The 16,646-nt window shown below is 36.2% G+C and overlaps 1 protein-coding gene across 9 annotated transcripts in view; it reads right to left on the bottom strand.

Moving 5' to 3' along the window:
• Positions 1–16,646, bottom strand: part of MRPS30 (mitochondrial ribosomal protein S30) — a 135,598-nt gene that overhangs the window by 110,547 nt on the left and 8,405 nt on the right. Inside the window, exon 6 of one of the 9 annotated variants that reach the window (XM_007195566.3) lies at positions 5,152–16,353. The exons of the other annotated variants lie outside the window; for them this stretch is intronic. Coding sequence (XP_007195628.2) covers positions 16,319–16,353 — 35 coding nt within the window. The 3' untranslated portion in view covers positions 5,152–16,318. Of the gene's footprint in view, positions 1–5,151; positions 16,354–16,646 lie in introns of those variants that run through there. 9 annotated transcript variants of the gene reach the window in all.

The following is a 16,646-nucleotide window of genomic DNA, read 5'->3' as shown; positions in this document are numbered from 1 at the left end:
AATTGTACTAGATTGTCATGTGGGAATGTGGATTCTCAAATAAGTTTGTGCATTTAAGCCAGTTTCTTATCCCTAGGATTCTCCATGCTTATACTACTCAGAAGTTTGTCCTGCCTTTCCTTTGCCTATGTTTTTCACACACACACACACACACACACACACACACACACACACACACACACAGCTTTTGTTATATACAACATGCTATATTTATTTTTATAAATGTAGTATAAGCCCTGAACGGGTTTTTTTTTTCTCTTTTGTAATGCAAGTGCCTGACTTAAGCTTTGATTGCTGAGTCATCCACTACAAAGCGTCATCCCCCTCAAAGAAAGCTATCTCAAATAAACACATTGCCAGCCACAGAAATAGAGTCAGGACACCACTGCCACCCCGCTTTAGTCTCCTTTGTTTTAGAGATCTTTGTTGATTTCTGTAACTGACAACTTGGGCTGCTTTTTTTTCTCTTTCTGTGCTTAAAATTTCCACTTACATTTAAATTCACCAATAAAGAGTGAGCCTGTGAAACCCTAGGCCCCCACCCTCGATCCCCAAAAAAACAACCCCAGCCTCGTGCTCTCTCTCTTCTCTACCGGCAACCTTGCTGTGTGGCCCCAGGTCTGCCATGTAATTTCCAGGACCTTTAAGTAATAAACCTTTTTTTTTCCCAAGTTTGGTGATGGTTATTGCTGAGGGCATCTTGCAGTCATAATAAGAACCATAAGGGCTGGTCCAGCCACAACACCGGTTATCAATAGACTGAGACCGGCACAAAACAATACATTTACATAAATTTTATAACATACACATATTTCAAGCATTCAGAAAACTTAGAAAATATTGAATGAAAACCAATATATCCATCATTCAATCTTAACAAATATTATTATTTTACAATACTTATTCCTGATCCTCCTTCTTTTCTAAAATAAAGAAAATGTTGCAAACATAACTAAAATAACCAAAGGGAACCACCAAACATAACCACCACCCCACTCCAATGCTATTCCACTTCCTCCCTCATCATACTGTAATATCCAGAAGTATCTACAGAGCTTCCAGTTTATATTTTTATATTTTACTACACCTGTATAGCATTACCAATGTAATAGTCTCTGGATTTTTTTTTTTTTTTAAAGAATTTCACTTTATTTATTTTTTGGCTGTGTTGGGTTTTCGTTTCTGTGCGAGGGCTTTCTCTAGTTGTGGCAAGCGGGGGCTACTCTTCATCGCGGTGCGCGGGCCTCTCACTATCGCAGCCTCTCTTGTTGCGGAGCACAGGCTCCAGACGCGCAAGCTCAGTAGTTGTGGCACACGGGCTTAGTTGCTCCGCGGCATGTGGGATCTTCCCAGACCAGGGCTCGAACCCGTGTCCCCTGCATTGGCAGGCAGATTCTCAACCACTGCGCCACCAGGGAAGCCCTAGTCTCTGGATTTTTAAAACTTACATAGATGGGATGATACTGACCATATCTTTCGACAACTTGCTTTTTTCCCCCAACTTTGTTTTCCAGATTCGTTCATGTTCATTCATTTAAACACTAGTATGTTCATATGAACATATAACAATTGATATATATATTCCTTTATTGCTAGACATTCAGAAGTTCTCCATTTTGCCCCTATTACAAACAGTGCCACAAGGAATAATCTCTTACAACATCTTCTTGTGCACCTGAGCGAGAGTACATTCAGGGTATTGATCTAGAAGTGCAATTGGTATGTCTCAGGGCATGTTCGTCTTCCACTGCACAAAGTACTACAAAGCAGCTTCCAAAGTGGTTCCACCAATTTAAATGCCTGCCTGCAGTGTACAAGAGCTCCCATTTCCCCACACCAAGATTATATGTGGTATTTAGACATTCTTTTTCCAATACAATGAGAATAATAGAGTAACTCATTATTTTCATTTGCATTCTCCACATTGATACTGAGGCTAAGGATATTTGAGCTTCATTTTCTGTGGATTGCTTTTCTTCCAGTCCCTTTCATAGGAGGACTGGGGCTGTTTTCCGATCTCTAAGCTCAACAGTCTTTAGCTATGTCCATGCCTCCTTTCCCCAAGCAAACGTGAATATGCTCAAACTCCACAGCCCATATCCAGGCATGATATCACCCAGGCTGCAGAAGCACCACTCAGAGCTCACTGTTCTGGCTTTGAGTGTACTAATGGGTTCCCACTTATGGATCCATCCTTCCTCCCTCCTTCCCTTCCTCTCTTCCTTCCTTCCTTTCAGCTCAGTCATACTTTAGTGTACCTTCTTATGGTACATTTCTTTATAAAGAATCTGTAATAGAGGGAGAAAGTAGTTGATGCCCTAGTCCACCATGTTGCTTGAACTAGAAATCTCTGCTACTTTTATTTCATTTTAAGCCATTATCTCTAATTATTGCTCTGCCTGGTTCCCTTTTTCTCTCCAAGATAGCTATGGAAAAGCACATTTTGAAATTTCTCTACCTTGGTTTCCTGGACATTTTAGAAAACTATCTATCAACTATGTAGGAACAGCAATTTTAACAAAATGAAAAGATGGTGGAAGAGACTGAGAGAGAAACAGAGAAAGAGAGCTTGGTCTTTAAATCTTACCTGTACTGAAGTTCGGAGCCCTTTCCCAGCACAGAGTTAAGACTGATTCTATTAGACTATAACCCACTGATTGCTCTTAGTGTAAGGTTTAGTTTTCTTGATTAAGTTACTGAAATTTCAGATCAGGGAAAATTCTAGTTGATACTGGGCTCAATCTAGGAAAATCTCAGTCCTCCACAAAGCTGCTATCTTGATCATGGAATTCCAAGACATTCTACTCTAGCTTTAGGCAAACTTCAGTTTAAAGCCATAGCATTTCTAGGCTGAACATTATCTCATGTGTCAAGAAAACAGTGCATATGATGAAAGCAGTAATGAAGGCTTCAAAAAACTTATTATTGGTGGAGGCGTTTAGAGTTCAGAAATCCTGTTCCCGGAGCTCAGAGTTTCTTTTGTTTCTGTTTTGTTTTGTTTTTTTAAACTACAGTGGACCCTGGAACAATGCAGGTTTGAACCGCATAGATCCACGTATATGCAGATTTTTTTCACTAAATACATACTACAGTACTACTGGATCCACAGTTGGTTGAATCCACAGATGCAGAACCATGTATACAAAGGGCCAACTGTAGAGTTATACGCAGATTATGGACTGTGCAGAAGGCTGGCACCCCTAAGCCCCCCATCTTGTTCAAGGGTCAACTGTACCCGTGTTGGTTTACTAGGGCCGCCAAAACAAACTACCACAAACTAGGTGATTTAAAACAACAGAAGTTGATTATCTCACAGTTCTGGAGGCTAGGGGTCCAAAATCAGGGTGTTGGCGGGGAGGGCAGATGTTCCTCTGAAACCTGTAGGAGGGAATCCTTCTTTGCTTCTTCCTAGTTTCTGGTGGTTTACTGGCACTCTTTGGCATTCTTTGGCTTGCGGCTGCCAACACTTCAATCTGCCTTTGTTGTCACATGGTTTCTCCCTCCTGTGTCTGAGTGTCTTTTTCTTGTAAGGACACCAGTCATATCAGATAAAGAGCCCACCCTACCCCAGTCTGACCTCCTCTTAACAGATTATATCTGTAGTGACTCTTTCCAAATAAGCTCACACACTGAGGTACTAGGAGTTAGGACTTCAGTATAATTTGGGGCGGGGGGGCACAATTCAACACATAACACTACATATGTTGATAATTTGTTAAAAAGCTTGATGATGATAGACTTATTAAAATAGGATGTTCCCAAAAGATCAATGAGAACTTGTGCCTGGTCCTACAAGATAGTGTATGACCAGTTGAGTACTTATCCATTTCATCATTTTAAGTAGTTTTATAGTATTTGTCATGGGTTGAATAGTATCCCCCCCAAATTCATGTCCACCTGGAAGCTGAGAATGTGAACTTACTTGGAAATACGGTCCTTTTTTTTTTCTTTTTTTTTTAATTTATTTTTGGCTGTGTTGTGTCTTAGTTTCTGTGCGAGGGCTTTCTCTAGTTGTGGCAAGTGGGGGCCACTCTTCATCGCGGTGCGCGGGCCTCTCACCGTCGCGGCCTCTCTTGTTGTGGAGCACAGGCTCCAGACGCGCAGGCTCAGCAATCGTGGCTCACGGGCCCAGTTGCTCCGTGGCATGTGGGATCTTCCCAGACCAGGGCTCGAACCCGTGTGCCCTGAATTGGCAGGCAGATTCTCAACCACTGCGCCACCAGGGAAGCCCGGAAATACGGTCTTTGAAGATACAATTAGTTAAGGATCTTGAGATGAAATCATCCTGGATTTAGTGTTCACCTTAAATCCAATCACTGGCATCCTCGTGAGAAAAGGAGAGAACACACACAGACGTTGGGAAGAAGACCATGTGAAAACAAAGCAGAAATTGGAGTTATGCTGCCATAAACCAAGGAATGTCAGGAGGCACCAGAAGCTTGAAGAGACAAGGAAAGATTCTCCCCTAAAGCTTTCGGAAGGAGCATGATTCTGCCAAACCTTGATCTTGGACTTCTGGCCTCCAGAAGTGTGAAAGAATAAATTTCTGTCATTTTAAGCCACCAAATATGTGGTTATTTGTTATGGCAACTCTAGGAAACTAATGCAGTATTCCTTTTATACAGATTGGGAAAAATTTATTTCACCAATCCCTTATTGTTGAACAGTTAGGTTGTTTCCAATTAAAAGAACATAGTAAGACAGGGACTTCCCTGGTGGTGCAGTGGTTGAGACTCTGCCCTCCCAATGCAGGGGGCCCGGCTGGGTTCAATCCCTGGCTGGGGACCTGGATCCTACACGCATGCCACAACTAAGACTTCACATGCCACAACTAGGACCTGGTGCAACCCAATAAATAAAATAAATATTTTTTAAAAAAGAGAACATAGTAAGATGCTAAAAAATGTACCTGATGAAAAGAAATGGAGAAGATATCCAAATAACCTTGAGATAGGCAATTATAAATGGGAAGAAGCTACCAGAAAAGAGATTTCAACACAAAATAAACTTTGTCTAGTCATGTGTACAGTACAAACTGGGAAAATGGTAGCCTTGGGAGGTAATAAATCTTCAACCTTCAGGCACACAGGGGAGTATTTGGTGCAAATGTTTTAGACGATATTCGAGCACTGAATAGTGGGTTGAACTTGATGACCATTAAATTTCCTTTTATTCTAAAAGTTTATGAGTCTATCCCTCAGGGGATAGTGCCATGGGGGAAAATGTATGAAAGAAAAATATCACAATTGAAGAAATTTAGTGAAAGGGCAAGCTGAACCCCACACAACTCTCCAGCTCTCAAGAACATTACCATTTTGTCATTTGGAAACAGGAGGTTTAAAAAAGAAATTTAAAAAAATAATGTTAATGGCAAATCACATCTGCTGTGACAGGCTTAGAAGGAATGATTCATCGCACATTAGAGTTAGGAGGGATTTTGAAGATCTTCTTGTTCAATCCCCTCAATTTATTATATTATATGAAGGAACTGAATTCAAGAAAAACTGAGTGGTCCTAAATCACTTAGCTAGTTAATGATAGAAGCAAGACTTCAATCTAGATTTTCAGATCCAACTGTCAAACCGATTTTAAAACTTGTTTACATTTTCAGGTAACATGAGAACTAGAATTCTCTGGCATTGTTCTTTTAAATGACATTTAAAATCCTAGTTCTGAAGGTTGCAACAAATTACACTTTACCAGAGGATAATTGTATAGATATTTTTTCTTCCTTTAGGGCTTTCCAAATACACAGATCCTTTATTTTTCCAATTATGAATCACACCCAGGTGGTGAGATATGGAAATCTTGCAAATATACTGAAAGGATATAATCATCTGCGTACTTGTGAACTAGTCCAACATTAAATATATTTATGCCCACATTAGCTAATCTTGAAGAATTATCATGTTCAAGTTTTTTACAATTGAAAAAATTATGATTCTTTTTCCCCTGTAAATGAATCTGAATATTGTGGAAATTTCATGTTTAAGTATCTTTCCTTCAGTGTATAATACTGTTACTATTCAATCACCTTTCAAAATACCCCCAAAAGACTATTCATAGAATATAGAAACTTATAGTAATTTGATAAGATGATTATGAAATAAAAACATAAAACATTGTCAACAAAAATGCATAGATATAAGGCAACAGTCCAAAATGTTAACAGTATGAGATTATTTTTCCCACTTCTCTGAGTTTTTCAAATTTTCTATAATGATTACATATTTCATATCGACAACAAAAATAATCTTATATTTTACAGATTAAAATGAAGCTAAAAAACAAAACAATATGAAAATCTGATTTTCTAAACTAAATCAAAAGCCTATCCATTCTCTACCTAAGTGGATAAAATTAATACATAGGATATGATTTGATATAAACAAAGTCATAAACCTTACTGGATGCTTCTACATCGGGATGTTAAAATATTTATCTCTATGTCCCTTGGGTAGTGCATGATAAGTAACTAAACAATGTCATCGAGTTTCAAATGAATATGGGTGTTGAAGGTTGACTGATTTCATGTTAATATAGTACCTGGAATTAAGAAGTTTATTCGCCATGTTTTCCTTTTTCTTCCTAGCTTCCTGTGCATCAAGTCAAATTATGAAGAAAGTTTCTGGATTTTATTCAGTATGAATCTAGCTCGAGATCATTTTCAAACTAACATGCAACTGATAGGACCATTAAATTTATGAATTCTTAAAAAGGAGAAATACTATAATGACTTACATTATAGAGGCCTTTGCTTATCAAAGGTTACAGTAATTTGGTTTTCCAAATTACTATTTCCTCTCCAATTTTCCCAGGTGAAATTGGTCTTTCAGACATATTAATGATTTATTCTAAAGAAATTCTGTCAACATTAAAGAGTTTTTCCATTATAACTAAGCTGAACAAAGATAGAACACCTATGAGATAAACTAAAACTGGTTCTTAACCTACAGTTGTCATGTTGGGTTTTTCTGGACATTTAAAGAATTTATTTACTGAAATGCATGCTAATTTGAAATATATTTACAAATATCACCTCCCATGAGGTAATGGCCAATTAAAAAATAAACACCTATTTATTTAAGAAAATTGTATACTTCTCAGAAATACCATGTTTGCACCTTGAAAAATCCTGTGCAGAAAGAAAATGAGCAAGATAAAATATGTGCTATGGATAGTAGTTTACAGACACACGTTTCTGCTGATTATCCACTGGCATGTTATTAATCAACATCAAAAATATCAACTAAGCCACCAATTATGTATAGCTCATTACAAAGAGTACTACAGATGGGGTATCCACTGGCATCCAGAACAAGAAAAAGTGGGATTCCTAAATACCTAGTTTGATCCTTCATTTCCTTCCCTAATAGTCTCCTTATTTCTAAGCTCCTGTATTCAATTAACATATATCCTTATTTATCCTCTCTCCACACTACTTCCATTCTTCTGGGCATAGGTAAATATCAACCCTTCTTCATTGGTAATGGCAGAGTAAAAAAGTTTATGAAGATAACATTCATTGTGGATATTTTATTCTGACTTTCCAATTCAGGAATTCTCTCTTCAGTGGTATTTATAATCTTTGGTGGGCAGACTCTAAGAATCATTGGTCCCCAATGATTCACACCTCCTATTCATGACCTTGTGCAATCCCCTCCCCTTGGTTATGGACTGGACACAGTGACTTGGCCTTCTGACCAACAGTCTTGTTAGCAAACTCTCTCTATATGCTCTTTCTATTGTAAGCTGCTCTAGTGGAGAGGCCCATATGGCAAGGAACTGAAGGATGTCCCTACCCAATGGCCAGTAAGGAACTGAGGACTTCAGTCCAACAACCTGCTTGCAACCACACAAACCTGAAGCAGATCTTTCCCTAGCTGAGCCTTCAGATGAAACCCTTCCCCTGACCGATACTTTGATTGCAGCCTTGTGAGACTCTGAATCAGAGAACCCAATTAAGCCATGGCTGAACTCCAGATCCACAGAAACTGTGATAATAAATGTATGTTGTTTTAAGAAGATAAGTCTGCAGTTATATGTTATGCAGAATAGATAATATTTTGTGTTCTTAATTTTGTTTACTGTTTTGTTTTTCTAGTTCTTGAATATTTGGCTCTTTTACAAATCTGCAATGACATTTTTTATAGTTTCCAGTTCTATACTGAAATTTTCAATCTTTTATTCTATCTCCTTGAACACAGTAAACATTAATTTTAAAGTCTATTTCACAATCCAAATATTTGATGCCCCTTTGGGTCTGTTTCTATTGTCTATTGTTTCTGCTGATTTTCACTCTGACCGTCTTTCTCCTCTTGTGCCCAATTATTATATGGATATATTGTATTTGAAAAAGTTTTGTAGAAATAATTTGAGACCTAGGAACATGTTCTCTTTCTCCAAACTTGCATCTTTCAGATTCCCAGGGCACCAGAAATCTCAGATCATGTTAATCTACTTTCAAAACTTCAGATTTTTCTAAGCTATCTAGTTGACTCAATTCTAAGCTATATTCTATGTGAATGGTTTACTTCTAGTTCACCTTTATACCTTGAATGTGATCCTTCAGGGTCTCAAACCAAGGAATTCTACCCAAGTCCCAAACTTGGAGATGCTGTGCTATAACTTCTGTCCTTCTAATCTCACAAGACTACTAAAATTCTACTCAACCTTTCAGTCTCCTCTTCTTGGTTAACAAATTCCCCCTCCAGAGCAAAGGCAGACCCAAGACTAGGTTCACCTTTCTGGATTTCCATTTTCTTCCTGATATCAGTCTGGCAATTACTCACTACCTTGTTACCTCTCTAATTGCCTTCAAGTGGATATTTGTTATATTTAGTCAGATATTATAGCAGGAAGATTGAACCAAATAATCTAGTCCACCATTTTGGGACACAGAAGTCAAAGGTTTCTTTTGTTTCTGTTTTTGTTTTTTAATGGGTTACTTCACAGCTTTCTAACCAGTCTGTGTTTGACCACCATTTGGGCATCTTCTCTAGTCTGATAAGGGCTCAACTCTGTAAGAGCATCCTAACTATTCTTCCACAACTGGGGAGGGTGATACTGTAGACAACCCAACACAGACTATAAAGGGAAACAAAATACTCCATATAGTGTCCAAATATTCTCTGGTTGCCAACTTTGGTTCTGTGGAAATAGACAAAATTTCTCCCAACCTCATGATTAATAAACTGTCAAAACAAAACAAATCAGGTTTCACTTTGCTTTTCATTCAGCAAAAGAGGTAGGGAACAGAAGTTCATGTATTTTGCCAGGTAACTAATATATCTTCTTTCACTCAAAGACCAGGTTTCACTTAATTATCTCAAACGAAACTGAACGCCTCATTTGGATTAAATTTATCATTAATGTACGTTGATAGAAAACTGAGATCCTAAAACCTGAAAAGTAATTATAAAGGTTGAATTTTACCACTAGTAATACAAGTTCTTAACGGTAATCTGGACCTCAGGGGTCATAAACTCAATGCCTTAGAGACAAAACATTTAACAGAAATTAGTGAAGCATGACCGATGATGTTGGTCAAGAGAGTAAAAATGAGGAGTGGGTGGTGGGGGGACTGGGACAAACTGGAGAGAGTATGTCCTCTCTAAAGGGACCCAGAGCAGACAAGTTCCAGAGCCTGTCTATTGTTAACACAAAAGAATGTAAACCTAGAGTCATCAGATTTTACTATTTTTCAAAAGAACTTGAAACCTGGATGTTTTAAAACCTCTCTCCCTTTTAATGTTGCCAATTAAGACAAAAAACCTGCACCATCTGTGGTAAAGATGAATGACATAAACAGAACTCAGCTGCTAAACTAAATTATCCCTGATGTACATTCTGGCTTTAAATCCTGCCCACCTTCTTTATTAATGATTAATGATTAATTACTGATTAAGAGAGAAAACTTATTGGAATGCTTCAGAAGATCCTAATAAAGTGCTTATAACAAAAGTACTGTTAGTTTGCAAATAAAAGTCAAGTTTTACATGAACTGAAGACCCAGAGAAATACTTTCCAAGTGGCTAAACATCATGTAAGCTTTCATTTTCCGAAGATCATGACAGATTTTAGTAATTCAAACCTAGAATTAAAATGATAAAAAGTACAGGTAGCTAATTTATAATGTTATTTGGTTATATATTTCTGCAGTATATACCTCTACAAGATGAATAAGGCCATAAGGCCATAGCAAAAATGAATATGGCAATTCCCATTTTATATATATATGTATCACATCTAAAAAATGCTAAAGGTGTGAATATCTTTATATCAATACACAACTTTTATAAAAACATTCTGAGGGTGTTTGTTTGAATTAAAATATTAAAGCATCAAGTTTATAATCATTTACACAGTTATCTATTCAAAAATAAAAGATGGGGGCTTCCCTGGTGGCGCAGTGGTTAAGAATCCGCCTGCCAATGCAGGGGACACGGGTTCGAGCCCTAGTCAAGGAAGATCCCACATGCCACGGAGCAACTGAGCCCGCGAGCCACAACTACTTAAGTCCACGTGCCACAACTACTGAAGCCCACGTGCCACAACTATTGAAGCCCACGCACCTAAAACCCATGCTCCACAACAAGAGAAGCCACCGCAATGAGAAGCCTGTGTACCGCAAAGAGTAGCCCCCGCTTGCCGCAACTAGAGAAAGCCCGTGCGCAGCAACAAAGACCCAACATAGCCAAAAATAAATAAATAAATAAATAAAAATTTAAAAGAATAAACAAAAATAAAAGATGGCTACTTTCTTCTGTCTTCAGCTTTTCTAAACTGGTTAATATATAAGTTTTTGCTATATGTCACCGATTTAAAACTTCATCTATTTTGTCCAAAAACTAAAAAAGTAAAAAAAAGTGATATCCCATTTGCATGTATCAACTTGGACTTCCCATCAATTCAATTCATTTCTAGAGAACACTACTTGTGTTTTAAATCCAATGGCAGTTCCTTTACATAATTTTAAAAACAAATCATCTCATAACCATAACTTTCTTTTAAAGATGCAAAAAGCCAAAAATACAACCTACACGTTAAACCCCAAACTTATGTCCAAACTACTATAAAAGTTTCAAAAGCCAATTTCAAGCATCAAAAGTTAATTACAAAAATTTCCAAAGTGAAATGCAGAATTCTATAGGATGACAAAGAACACAAAATGTAATCAAGACCTGAGACAGAATTCCATATTTTTACATAGAGGGAAAGAAACAAAGAAATGTGATTGAGAAATGGAGCTTAATTTTGTTCTAAGGATGACATCCAGAACATTATTTAAAGCAGGCTAATTATGAGAATACTCTTAAAGTTACATAGTCTTATAAGCTATATTTAATGAAGAGATAAGCTTATTTGGATAGTAACTATTGCTGAATTTTAGTCTACAGTGTGCTTATTACACACCAAGACAGTGATCATGGCTGTACATTTGGAATATCATTACCTATAATTCTCACCCTTTGTGGAGTCTTATTAGTCCCTGCTTTTTATTTTGTACTGTTATTGTTGTTTGTCTTACAAAATTTTTTTTACCAAACTTTGGAATACTAAGGCCTTTCATGAGAAATTCAACCTTTTCCAATCAAATATTGGCCAATGTCAATGTTGTTCACCTGTGGATCTTTGCTTTCTATTCTCAATATTCTCTGTAGCAATTTTTTCCCTTTTATTGTTTTTCTTTTTTCCTGCCTCTGTCCAAAGCAACGATTTTTTTTCTGATTTCTGTAATAGTAAATGAGTAATTAAAAAATTATTGTACTTAACATATTTTATGTGAATTAACCATACCTCACATTTAATTTAAGCATTATCCAAAATGCTAGAATTTAATATAAAATGCAATATGCATAGCAATTAACTTGACTGGTCTATTAAAATATCTCAAGAAAAAAATCTAAGGTCTTTGTACCTAATAAATAAGTTTTCAGTTTATAGGGATCAACTATTTAGAATAAGTTATACGTATGATGAAACTTATGTGAATTTTATTGAACGAACTTTTATTAAATAACAAATGTACTCAAGAAATGCTTTTCCAAATACAATTTCACAATAAAGTTGTTTATGATGGAGTACAATTTGACATAAGACGGTGGTTTCATATTAGAGTCCGTTCAGGAAAGAGAACTAGTTTCTCTAATTTAAGTGAATTTTTTATTATAAAAATAATATGTATTTTCTGGGAAATTTATGAAACTGAAAAATCACCCTAATTTTAATCACTCAGACCTATTCAGTTACAATGGTGATGTTAACAGTTCAGATATGAAACACAAAATTGAAATAGAATTGCAATTTTGAATGTGCTTATAAATATATTTAAATCCATGAAACTTGGTAAGGTCATCTAAGGAAAGATGGTGGATAAAAAAAGATGGAGTCTAGAGCAGAAGCCTGAGGTATACCAATATTTAAAGAAAGATCAGAGGAAGAACAGCAAAGGGGAATGTGAAAGAATGGTCAAAGAGATAGGAGGAAAATGGAGTATGTTTCATTGAAGGCAATAAAAGACACCACTTCAAGAATGAAGGGGTGGTCATCCACGCCAAATGTGACAAATGTACTGAGTGAAGTAGTCAGAGACTGTCCAGTGATTTTACTACATGGACGTTGATGATTATCTGTGCTGATAAGCAGTTTCAGAGGAACCCAAGACAGACTGGAACTATATACCTCATGAGACTCAACTAAAAAATTCCTGATTTAATGAGCTAATTAAACAGGCCTTTTACAAAATAAATATATAGCAGTCAACAACAGCTATTACAAAGCCTTTTTTGAAGCTATAAAAAATAACTGAAATGAAAAAAATTCATTCACAGTTACAGAAAAATCTAGGCATGGAAATCTTCATAAAGAAAACTGTAACTTTGCTGAGATATGAAAAGTGCAAATAAATGAGGAGATATACCTGATTCCAAACTAGAAAGACTGACTACCTTAAGTTCATTAATTCACATCTATTCAACAAACTTTGGAGTGCTTGCTTGTACGATTCTAGGCACCTGGAATGAATCAGCAAACCACACGTAAAGGTCAAAGCTGGCAGTCTTACCTGAGTTCAGTGGGAACATCAGTTATTGTTCACCGTTAAACATAAACTGGGGGTTGACTAACATAAAACTCTTACTAAAATATCCTTCTATTAATACCCATTTTTCTTTGCTTTTTTAACCAAGAGTAAGAATTTTATCAAAAGCCTTATTTTTTTCCTTTGAACTACTGATGTTAGCTATTAGCATATTTCCGAACATCAATCTGGTACTGAATTTCCATGATTAACTCTACCCTATTAGGGTAGATTTTTTAATTACTGTTGAAGTTGGTATGTGGCATTTCATTTGGAGTTTCTGCATTCATATCCAAATGTGCATTTAACTTGTATGTTTTTAGAGATTTTTTAAAAAATTGGGATGAGTTAATAAGATGACTTGGGTAGCACTCCAAACTTTAGTTTTGTTTCATGGAAATTTTAAAGAATTCACAGATAAGCTGTACTGCTCTGGATCCTTGTCGGAAGGTATCTTAGAAATATTTTCAGTTTCTTCCATGGTCCATTTAAGCTTTCTATCTTTATCATTTTGTTTATATTTCTCAGCAGAAAATGTCCAAATTTGTTATATATAGCATTTTCCTATCTATCTAGAGCCTCCACCAAGTATATTACTTCCCCTTTTCCAATTCTCAATGTTTTCTTTTCTCCTCTTGATTAGATTTACTAGAATATTAACTCTTTTACTGATATGGGAGGGGCTAGGATAAAGAACCAGTTAGTGCATCTACTTGTCAAGTCTGCTTTCTCTTCCAATTCAGTCTTCTACATTTATATTTTCTTCTGATTTTCTTTAGTTTGTTTTTTTAAACTCTTCTAGCAAATAGATTTTATTTTCTTACTTTACATAAACACGTAACTTTATAAATTTGCCACTAAGTATACTAGTAAACAGGCATCAAATCAAATGTAAGACAGCAAAAAGCAAGATATGATGCTCTCCCAGAGTTCTGAGATTAGTGAAAATTTCTCTGAACTTCATGTTTTATCTTTTAAAATATATGTGGCTTTTCCCATTCTACTCCATGTGTTTTAATACAAAAACAAAAAGTATTAAAGCAAAGTTAGTTGACAACTGCAAAAGGAAGAGATTATGTTTATTCAGTGATTCTCTCCTACAGCACCTTCATGCATCCTTAGGAGTAAATGTATTCAGAAAAACTTTGGCTATATCCCACTAGCTTTTATAGGCAGGATTTGTATTTTAGTCTAAAGTTTTACTTACACTAATACAATGCTTTCCTGCTCAAAGCATAGGAAAGGAAGAACTGTCCAGATCATATAAAAATACATCTGACAAAAATGAAAAGGCAAGTAAGATAACTAGCTCTCACTTTTAGATTGTGATATAGCTCTGGGAGTGTTTGATTTTTATATTGAAAATTCTGTCCAGGCAATAACCATTGAGGAATATACTTTTATTTTCAAATGATTAGGTGTTCCTGGTTTAAAACTATACTAACAATTTCTGGGTATACTGTGGTGTGGATAGAGTTCATGACCTATATGAGTCCCACTTTTAAGAATTTCCTAACACTTTCTGTGGTCTAATAAATGACTTTGTATACATGTTCTACCACATTTTAAAAGATCTATTCTGTTTGTAAGATACCAAATTTTATTAAGTCACCTTTACTCATTATTCCTCATTTTTAGTTACTCTAACTTCTCAAGACTAAGACTAACATTTCGTACACTGATTACAGTTTATAACATAAAATGACCTCTTAACACTAGATTTCTTTTCTTGCCTTGAATTGTTTGAAATTATAGGTACTAACCCTGATTTATGCTTACTTTTGCCTGATACGACTTTGTGTACTCATTACATTTATTCATTTTGATTCCTCCATTCATTGGTTCCTCTAGTAAATCATGTGCTAATCAACTGCAATACATTTTTGATGAATTTATAAGAGACTTGGGTGTTCTAACATTTTTTTCAATTGTCCTAACCTATCTTTATCTTGACTAATTTAGCTTTCTTCTGATGTAATGTTCCCCCCAGAAGTCTAAACACTGTTACACTGTTTCCAAACGTTCAGTGTTATATGTAGATGGGATACCAATTAGATTTTGTTTCTTAGTAAATAATTTTTTTCTTGAAATGCTTTCAGACTACACCCTACTTGGGTAAAGCAAGTTACCACCTACTTCCCAGGTAAATCTTGAACTTCTCACCTTCATTCACAGATCTATCCACTTACTGTCCTGTTTTTGGAAAATGTCATCTATCAAGAACCAATTCAAATGCTACTTGCTCCAAGGCACATTCCTATGATTCATATCAGTCAGTATTAACATTTCCTTTATCTAAATTTATACCACTGATACACTGCTGTAGCACTGACTACATCTATAGTGTATTACTGGGGAATATCTACCATAGGCTCTGGAGTCAGACCACCTGGGCTCAAATTCTAATCCTGCCACTTTCTAGCTGTGTGACCTGCAATGAGCTGTTGGGCTCTCTGTGCCTGTTAACTCACCAGCAAAATGAGAATAACAGTCCCTAGCTCACAAAATGGTTGTGATGATTAAGTGAGCTAATATCGGTAAAATATCTAGACTATGCTCTAGAATATAGTAAGTGCTCTATGAAGTCCTGACATGTACGTACAGGTGTATATGTGTGATGTGTGTGTTGTCCACCATTGGTAATGAGAAAAATTGTTGTGAAACAATGAAACAGGTGCTACCATAGAGGAAGAAGTATTCAAAGGATGGGACAATCAATTACAATCCGTTTAGGAAAAGAAAAGTATTTCAACTGAACCCTCGATATTTTAATTACATAATATTTTAAAAGCACTTTCATATACACTAGCTCATTTCATCCTTAGACAACTTTGTGAAATTATTTTGTTTCATGGAAGCAGAAATCAGGATGGTAACTCAAATTGCCCAAGGTTCAATTAGTTAGAAGGTGAGAGCAAAGATTAAGAGATATATTTTATTTGGAGCTTGATATGGTTGTTCCCTCTATACCTGCATTTTTCTATGAAGGATGAATGAGAATGCAACAGACAGGTTGGAATAAACAGGACCAAGGGTAGAAAACAGTATTCCAAGCTTTGGAAACAGCTTAAATAAAAGAATGGTGGAGTGAAATTACATGGCATTCTGCAAAAAATGAAAGTAAAAGATGGAACACTTAGCACAATGCCTTGCAAAGGTGGCACTTGCCTGAACTGAATTACAACTTTCAAATAATATTCCTTCAGTTTAGCAATCATTTGTAGTAAATAATCCCTTCTAGCTGAGGCATCTATTCCATGTAACTGTGAACTCTGTTTTGAAAGAGCGGGAGGAAGGGAGGGAAGGAAGAAGGAAGAAAGAAAAAACAGCATTTGTCATTAACTACAGTAAATAATGGATTATTTTTAGATATTTACAGCAGGAGGGTATATAAAATCCTAAGTGTTAGCATGGTTATACAAAGGTAATTAGGGGAATTGCCTGGTGGTCCGGTGCTTCCACTGCAGGGGGCACAGGTTCAATCCCTGGTCAGGGAACTAAAATCCCTCATGCCACACAGCACGGCCAAAAAACAACAACAACAACAACAAAGGTAATTATCTTT

This window comes from Balaenoptera acutorostrata, chromosome 2 (genome assembly GCF_949987535.1).
Source record: "Balaenoptera acutorostrata chromosome 2, mBalAcu1.1, whole genome shotgun sequence".
NCBI classification, from domain to species: Eukaryota; Metazoa; Chordata; class Mammalia; order Artiodactyla; family Balaenopteridae; genus Balaenoptera; species Balaenoptera acutorostrata.
Note: the sequence above shows the minus strand (reverse complement) of the source record. Positions and strands in the feature narration are given on the sequence as shown.